Source organism: Oncorhynchus masou, chromosome 17 (genome assembly GCF_036934945.1).
Source record: "Oncorhynchus masou masou isolate Uvic2021 chromosome 17, UVic_Omas_1.1, whole genome shotgun sequence".
Taxonomy (NCBI): domain Eukaryota; kingdom Metazoa; phylum Chordata; class Actinopteri; order Salmoniformes; family Salmonidae; genus Oncorhynchus; species Oncorhynchus masou.
In genome coordinates, this window is record NC_088228.1 from 10,561,476 (window position 1) to 10,570,289 (window position 8,814).

Consider the following 8,814-nt stretch of genomic DNA (forward strand, 5'->3'; position numbering starts at 1 on the left):
AGCTGGAAGAAGCTCTGAAAAAAAAAATCGCCCCTTCTGTGGTAACAGACAGAGGCAATTCTTAATGTAATCTAATTTCCAGGAATTAAACCAATCGCCTATAGAACCCATAACCTGTATCACTAAGCACCTCATAGGGACTAGTGAGCGACAGGCAGGAAACAGCAATGAATCATTGTAATGAGTCACCTATGAGGGAGGAGTTGTGGACAGAACACACTAAACAGAAAATAACTACCCACAAAACCCATGTGGGCAAGAGCTACCTAAGTATGGTTCTCAATCAGAGACAACGATAGACAGCTGTCCCTGATTGAGAACCACACCTGGCCAAACACAGAAATCAAAAGCATAGAATGCCCACCCTAGTCACACCCTGGCCTAACCAAAATAGAGAATAAAAAGCCTCTCTATGGCCAGGGCGTGACAGTACCCCCCAAAGGTGCGGATTCCGGCTGCAAAACCTGACTAAAGGGGAGGGTCCGGGTGGGCCATCTTACGGCAGCAGCTCAGGTGCAGGACGTGGGCCCGCTCCACCTCAGTCTTGACCCACTTAGGTGGCGATAACCCTAACCCTCGCAGCGGGCCCCGGACTGTAGACCCTCGTAGAGGGCGCCTCTGGACTGAGGCGCCCTCTACGGCTCTGGCAGCTCCGGAGTGAAGGGAGGCTCTGGCGGCGCCAGACAGGCGGGAGGCTCTGGCGGCGCCGGACAGGCGGGAGGCTCTGGCGGCGCCTGGATGGACCCCAGCCTGTGCCCAGGGTCCCTTGCCTTCCAGTATCTCCTCCCATGTCCATTTCTCCAGATAGCTCTGTTGCTCCTCACCACGCTGCTTGGTCCTTTGGTGGTGGGTAGTTCTGTAACGGTTCTCCTCGTCATCTGAGGAAGTGTAGTCAAGATCGGACCAAAATGCAGCGTGGTACGTGTCCATGTTAATACTTATTAGCAACTGAACACTAAATACGAAAATGACAAAAAGAATAACCGAAACAGCTCTGTCTGGTGCAGACACAGAGACAGAAAACAACTACCCACAAACACCAGGTGGGAACAGGCTACCTAAGTATGGTTCTCAATCAGAGACAACAATAGAAAGCTGCCTCTGATTGGGAACCATACCAGACCAAACACACAAATACAAAAACATAGAACAAAAACATAGAATGCCCACCCCAACACACGCCCTGACCAAACTAAAATAGAAACATAAAAAAGGAACTAAGGTCAGGACGTAACAGTGTGTTAATGTGATTAGCATGACGTTTGTAAGTAACAGCAAACTTTCCAGGACATAGACTCGTCTCATATGGGCAGAAAGCTTAAATTATTTTTAATCTAACTGCAGTGTCCAATTTACAGTAGCTATTACAGTGAATAAATACCATGCTATTGTTTGAAGAGAGTGCACAACAACAGAAAACTATCACGGCAATTGGTTTGATACATTTACCTCTGAAGGTAAATAATGTACTTACATTCAGTAATCTTGCTCTGATTTGTCATCCTATGGGTCCCAGAGATAAACTGAAGCATAGTTTTGTTTGATAAAATACATTTTTATATTCAAATGTAGGAACTGGGTTCTACAGTTTGAACCCCTGCGGTGTCTGCAAGAATTTCCACTGATTGTTTCGTTCAGCAGGTTCTCACTTCCTCTGCGTCGGAGTCAATTGGGTCGTCACATGAAAAATAATTTTTCTTAAAATAACATTGTCTACATACCTATCTACCTATGTGCATAGTAACCTACTTCATGTTACACGTTTGTGGTAACAAAGAAAGGTTAGGTCCTTCAGAACATGACCACAAATGAAGTATGTCTATGTTTGGGCCTGTATTCACAAAGCGTCTCAGAGTAGTGTTGAAGTCGGATCGGTTTTGCCCTTTAAATCATAATGAATAAAAGAGAAGACCTGATCCTAGATCACGGGGTGGCAGGTAACCTAGTGGTTAGAGCGTTTGGGGCAGTAATCGAAAAGGTTGCTGGATTGAATCCATGAACCGGCAAGGTAAAAATCTGTCGTTCTGCCTCTGGTCAAGGCAGTTAACCCACTGTTCCTAGGCCGTCATTGTAAACAAGAATTTGTTCTTAGTTAACTGACTTGCCTAGTTAAATAAAGGTTCAACTTTAAAATAAAATAAATCAGCTCTCCTACTCTGAGACTCTTTGTGAATATGGGTCCTGGTGTTAGACTATTCCTGGGCTGAATACACTTCCTGTTGGTTGGCTACAACACAGATCCTATAAATAGACTACCAGCTGTCAGAGAACATTCCAGTCATTCCTCACCACACCTTCATCCACTGAGGTGCATTTTTAACTCCTCAAACAGTCTATTTAAAGAACATTCTTGACCTGATTGAACAGGATTCTCAACCTGATGATGGAATAGCCTGAGATAACATCTTGGGTAAAGGCCACAAACCCAAGTAACTCAGATTTCATTCTTCCTATTGAACAGCTAATAACATAGCAGTAGTCTACCAGCAGCAGTCTAGTCTACTTGTTACTTCATTTTACAGTTTTAAACTTTCCTAACTTCTATCAATGTTTCTGCCCTTATACACACTTTTTATATCTCACAAAATCAAAAAAAAAAATAGGTGCTAATGCTTTGTAAATTAGGACCCCCTGAACTCTACATTTTGTCTCGCTTACAAAGTTAGACAACTCAAAGCACTTGCAATCCTAAAGGGAACATGCAGATACACATTTATTCTCTAAAGAATCAATTCATCAATTTTATGTAGCACATTTCTTACAGAGAATGTATTTTAAAGTGCTTAACGATTCCTTGGATGTGCTGGAGTTTGGCATGGTGGCCTAAAACCGACACTGGACCATGCATTGCCCTCTGCTATGGAGATTTGAATTCCCCCATCTGCAACTTTAAAACATGTCCATCCACTTATATTCTATCTTTCTCCAATGTATCTTTCTTATGAAGTCACACACACACACAAAAAAACATTTGGATTGATCTAAGTCACAAATAAAATGGTGACATAAACACAACAACTCCTGTCATTCCCTCCTGTTACCTCAGTTTTTATTTTAATGAGCGTTGTGTTGTCGCTTCGAGATCAGTTTGATCAATGATGAACACGTCAGCTGATATCCAATGATTACACCTTCTAAAGACAAGAATGTGATTCCATTCAAAAACTAGACATGCCTCGTAATGCATTGTTATGTACAGATGTAGGATCTTAATTTGAGTCAGATTGCTAGAGCAGGAAAATAATCCTGCAGCAACAGGAAATGTGAATTATTTTGTGGATTATAATGAATGGACATTTATGTAGGGGTTGATACAGTTTGTATTAGGATAAATCAAGTCTGAAATTTCTAAATGGTAATTACAAACTTTAGGAGCATTTTGAAAACTCAAATACACTACACGTTTGCATTTCCTGTAGTGCAGGAAAATTCTCTGCAAATGAAGATCCTACATCAGTAATTAGCCAATAATAAAGGGGAGCATGAGGTCTGAATCTCGTTGCTCTCATGTTTCCTCATCTATTATTCCACAAAAGGCCTGGCAAGTAAATGTGAGGAATAGGAGTGACGCTTGTCAGATAAAAGCACGCCCAGCTGACCCATAACAATTCTGAGACCCATATGTCTCTTAGAGCATGGTGAGACCATGGTTGTCCTATGGTTATTTTGCATACAACCTTCCCACAACTTTCTGGGAATGGTGCAGGATAGTTTCTTTGGTATTTCATTAATTTACACTTTTACTAAAAGTTCAAACAGTTACATTTAATTTCAATGTTGGTAATGTTCTAGGAACGTTCTCGAAATGGTAAAGTTTGACATTGAAAATGTTCTAAAAGAAGAATGTTTAAAAAAAAATTATTCTGTGGGAATTTCACTACTTCAGCATAACGTTTCCTACAGTCTTCCTCATGGTTCTAATTCAAATCAAATCAAAATCCAACCCAAATCCAACCCAATCCAACCCAATTTTATTTATCACTTACTTGTCCAATAGGTGCTTGGAGTTCAAAAATGATTACCCCAAATAAGCAAGCAGTGTTATTAAAAGTCTTATTGAAAAATTATTCAGTGAGAGTTTTAAGGAAGTTATTCGAAACCCCCTAAATAAACCTATAATGTCCATTCTCAGAGTGTTAATTAAACCTCCTAGGAGAACAATAAAGGAACCAGAGTTGGTTACTACATGATTCCATATGTGTTATTTCATAGTTTTAATGTCTTCGCTATTATTCTACAATGTAGAAAATAGTTGTTGTTTTTTAAATAAAGAAAAACCCTCGAATGAGTAGGTGTGTCCAAACTTATAACTGGTATTATAATTTGCAGAATTTCAAAGGAACCAAATGTGCTGGCTGGGACTGCGTTGAGCTATTGTTAGCTTGGGACAATGCTCAGTGACTCGACATCACTGGTTGTTGAGTGTAGATTTCCCCGTGATTATGGAGAAGAGCCAATCAGGATTGAGATGCCGGTGGAGTTTGGGTATTCTTGGCTTTGTCAGAGAGCATAAAGAATCCACCGAGCTTCCTTGAGAATTGGGTCTGGAAACTCAACGGACAGGGTTGAGAGGGTGATATGTACACAGTATTTAGCCATTGAACACAAACAATAATTTAAAAAAAATGGATATTTGCTGTGAGACGGCCTCAGAAGACATTGACAAGACCAAAAGGCTTTTGTAAGTTGTTGATGTAATTTGGTTATGTTATTATTATTATTTTAAATAAAAGTTGTTATAGGCGTTATGAGCCATATTTGTATTGTATGACATTTGCATAATTTCATCACATATGAAACATCGTAATGTGACTGGCCTATCAATAAGTGTACTATAATACATTTCTAAAAAGACCACTGAACATTTATTTCTGTGTTCTTATCATTTATTCTGCAGGCATAAACCCTGGAAATCGAGACTCCACAACTTCCTCAATAGTCCCTCACCTCATTCAAGGAAAAAAATGCACAGGTAATGTGAAACTGAAAAAAAACTCTAGATAATTTTTCTGGTATGTATTTTAAATATGTTGTCACTATACCATGATTTTACTAAATATATGATACCAGGCCAAGTATCACGATACCGTGTAGTATGGTGAAGGGGGGTGGGCTCTGTGGCCGAGCGTCCTGTTCACCCCGTCCTCCTGACGCTTGTTCCCGTTTTCTAAACGTTATGTGCATGTGCTACAAAACAAACCCGTCACAGACATTCACACTTTTACTCAATACAACACATTAACTTCACACTGTTCACTGTATAATACAATACTGCATAGAATGGCTATTTTATTTTACCTTTATTTAACTAGGCAGGTCAGTTTTAAGAACAAATTCTTATTTACAATGACGGCCCACCGGGGAACAGTGGGTTAACTGCCTTGTTCAGGGGCAGAACAACCGGTTTTTACCTTGTCAGCTCCTGGACTTGATCCAACGCTCTATCCACGAGGCTACCTACCTGCAGCTCCAAAATGTGCAAATGCCCACCTATGATTTGGCTGGAGGAATGGGAGGAAGGAATATACATGCATAATGATCCGCATGTCATTGTAGCAGTAAGGACAAAACGCTATATATGAATCAAACCTACATTTGAAGCACTTCTCATGAGTTGCAGACCCTTTTACTTTCTTCATGTGGCAATCAAATTGGCCTAGACCTACTATTAAGTTAGCAGGTTGTTAGCTAGATAGGTCTGGCCTAGACCTACTATCAAGTTAGCAGGTTGTTAGCTAGATAGGTCTGGCCTAGATCTACTGTCAAGTTAGCAGGTTGTTAGATAGATAGGTCTGGCCTAGACCTACTGTCAAGTTAGCAGGTTGTTAGACCTACTGTAGATAGGTCTGGCCTAGACCAGGTTGTTAGCTGTCTAGACCTACTATCAAGTTAGCAGGTTGTTAGCTAGATAGGTCTGGCCTAGACCTACTATCAAGTTAGCAGGTTGTTAGCTAGATAGGTCTGGCCTAGACCTACTATCAAGTTAGCAGGTTGTTAGCTAGATAGGTCTGGCCTAGACCTACTATCAAGTTAGCAGGTTGTTAGCTAGATAGGTCTGGCCTAGACCTACTGTCAAGTTAGCAGGTTGTTAGCTAGATAGGTAACATGACTGAATAACGTTGTTTATCAAACCAATAATTAACGAACCGGGATTAGTTTAAAACCGCCCGCGACATGGTTTGTGAAATATCACAGAAATCGCGCAGGAAGACAAAAGGGTAGCCCCGTTTATAGGAGTAATATTTTGTTAAACCGTTTGAGCTACAAGCCGTTTTCTTTACTCTAAAGCTGCAAGCATGTCTGTCGCGAAGCGGTTTTTCCTCTCTGGCACTGCTGTGTGACAGCGAATGTGCAAAAGACTATACCCAGATTGGCCTGTGCTCTTGATTGTATCAAGGATTAAATTATATACAATGTATCAATTCTGATCGTTCTGTGCACTGCTCCAGTGTATCAAACATACAAACGTAATAACAGAAGATTGATCAGGGTCTCCATCCCTGCTCGGCATCGAGGCTCAATTATATTTAAAAAACTGATGGAGGAATAGATATGCAGGAAGACTGGGGAGTGCGGGCTGGCAGGGGTTACGGCTTGCTGATCACAGCTGCCACATGATAAGCGCATGAAAGTGAAGTGGACATTATTGGACCGGTGCATACAAGAGACTAATTGCTGTTGCTTAAAACATTTACTGAACTTGTAAACAACTGACATTGTAAACATTTCATAACAGGCGATAGCGGGTTCTTTAGATCGGTAGGGCCGAAAATGTTTGTAGTATTATATGAAACGGTATGTTATTCTAAAATCTTGGAATCGTGACGTTTTGATTGTTACTGGTCTACCAGTATACCTTGCAACACCAATTCAATTACACTATTCCCATATTTCAACCTCTTTTTGTTTTTTGTTTTATTTGCAGACCTGTTAATGAGGCGAAACAGTGGGGACAATCCTTAGAGAAACTACTCAATCATACATGTAATTTTTGTTTTTTATATATATATATATATAGATAACATATTTTTGTAAATATATAAAACACACTACCAGACTGCAGATTACACCTAAATCAACCGAAATATTTTCTCTCCATTTTGCTTCTAGGTGGCCAAGTGGCATTTCGGGTCTTCCTGAAATCTGAGTTCTGTGAGGAGAATCTGGAGTTTTGGCTTGCCTGTGAAGAGTTCAAGTCCATCACCAGTCCAGAGAAGCTTGCCTGGAAAGCTACTAGCATTTATGAAGAATTCATCCAAAGTGACTCCCCTATGGAGGTAGAAACGCATTATATTATCATTATCACAGTACCATCATGTATATCACTTCATGTTCCTTATAGTGATAATTATTGAGTGACTTTCTTTGCAAGTTATACAGATTAAAAATAATAATATTTAGAAATTCCCCATGAGTAACTCTGTACTTGCTGCACAGTGGGAGAATATAATCTTTAAACTTTCCAGGATGACATGAAGGGAAAACTATAATAGATTTAAAAGTAACCTACTTCTAAAACCAAATTAGATGAAGAACGACTGACATGTATGATAAGAGTGTATAAATAGGGTTATTTAAGGTTGTGTCGAGTGTGATTATTGAATTCTTTTCTCAAATCAGGTCAACGTCGATTACCACACAAGAGACACGATTGCTCAGAGTCTCCACAAGCCAACCCCATCTTGTTTTGACGGTGCCCAGAGGAAGGTCTGTACCCTTATGGAGAACGATGCATATCCTCGGTTCATTCAGTCTGACTACTACAAGGACCTGTGTGCTGGTGGCAGGGGCTTAGGAAAACAGAAAAGAACTTGAGACTGACTGACTCAGACTCCACAAAAATGTACTCTGGCAATCCCATTCTCTGCTCTTCTCTTGAAGTGTGCACTTGACTTGAACACTCCCTCACATGGAATGGTTCACCTGATAAACAACCAACGAACGCTACTGACTTCAAGTGTCTGTGTTATTTGTATATATTGATGGTGATGTAAATTTGGCAACTTGTAATATTTCATATTTATTAATTCCATTGTAAGTTGTACTTGTAATTCAGCTTGTTGCTATAACGATTTATTGTACATTTAAAAATAAATATATTCATGGATTTAGCGATGTGAAAATTCCTCCAGCCAATGATTACATCAATCCCATGTGTAAGTACAAGTACCATTCTGGAGGAGAGGAGAGAATCGGGGTGCGGCCTTAGTCCTCTTCATCCCGCTGTGACGCGTTAGGGCATCGACCATGGCTCTCCACCTACACTGAACATTGCAGCAAGGTCTCATCTGATAACACAAACATAGCCAGATATTGCAGCCGAGATTCAATCAATCAATCCATCAAATGTATTTATAGAGCCCTTTTAACATCAGCAGATGTCACAAAATGCTTATACAGAAACCCAGCCTAAAACACCAAAGAGGAAGCGATGCAGAAGCAAAGTGGCTAGGAAAACCTCCCTAGAAAGCCAGCAACCTAGGAAGAAACCTAGAGAGGAACCAGGCTCTGAGGGGTGGCCAGTCCTCTTCTGGCTGTGCTGGGTGGAGATTATAAAAGTACGCGGCCATTAAGGCCAGAATGTTTTTCAAGATGTTCAAACCTTCATTGATGACCAGCACAGTCAAATAATAATCAAAGTGGTTATAGAGGGTGAAACAGGTCAGCACCTCAGGAGTAAATGTCAGTTGGCTTTTCATAGCTGATCATTCAGAGGTCGAGACAACAGGTGCAGTCCAGAGAGCGAGAGGGATAGAGAAGGTCAAAACAGCAGATCCGGGACAAGGTAGCACGTCCGGTGAACAGGTTACGGTT

At 40.6% G+C, this 8,814-nt stretch overlaps 1 protein-coding gene across 1 annotated transcript; it reads left to right on the forward strand.

The window, feature by feature from the left end:
* The first annotated feature begins 4,394 nt into the window (after positions 1-4,394).
* LOC135558426 (regulator of G-protein signaling 21-like) lies at positions 4,395-8,107 on the forward strand. The gene is made up of 5 exons (XM_064992222.1): positions 4,395-4,681; positions 4,898-4,972; positions 6,926-6,984; positions 7,111-7,277; positions 7,621-8,107. The coding sequence occupies exons 1-5, from the start codon at positions 4,626-4,628 to the stop codon at positions 7,813-7,815; spliced, it is 552 nt and encodes a 183-aa protein (XP_064848294.1). The 5' UTR covers positions 4,395-4,625; the 3' UTR covers positions 7,816-8,107.
* Positions 8,108-8,814: the final 707 nt, after the last annotated feature.

Excerpts from the sequence above, each read along its gene's own strand:
- LOC135558426 (XM_064992222.1), top strand. The coding sequence starts at position 4,626 with ATGGATATTTGCTGTGAGACGGCCTCAGAAGACATTGACAAGACCAAA. Across the intron at positions 6,985-7,110 it reads GAAACTACTCAATCATACAT|GTGGCCAAGTGGCATTTCGG; the intron begins GTAATTTTTGTT and ends TTTTGCTTCTAG. Across the intron at positions 7,278-7,620 it reads AAAGTGACTCCCCTATGGAG|GTCAACGTCGATTACCACAC; the intron begins GTAGAAACGCAT and ends TTCTCAAATCAG.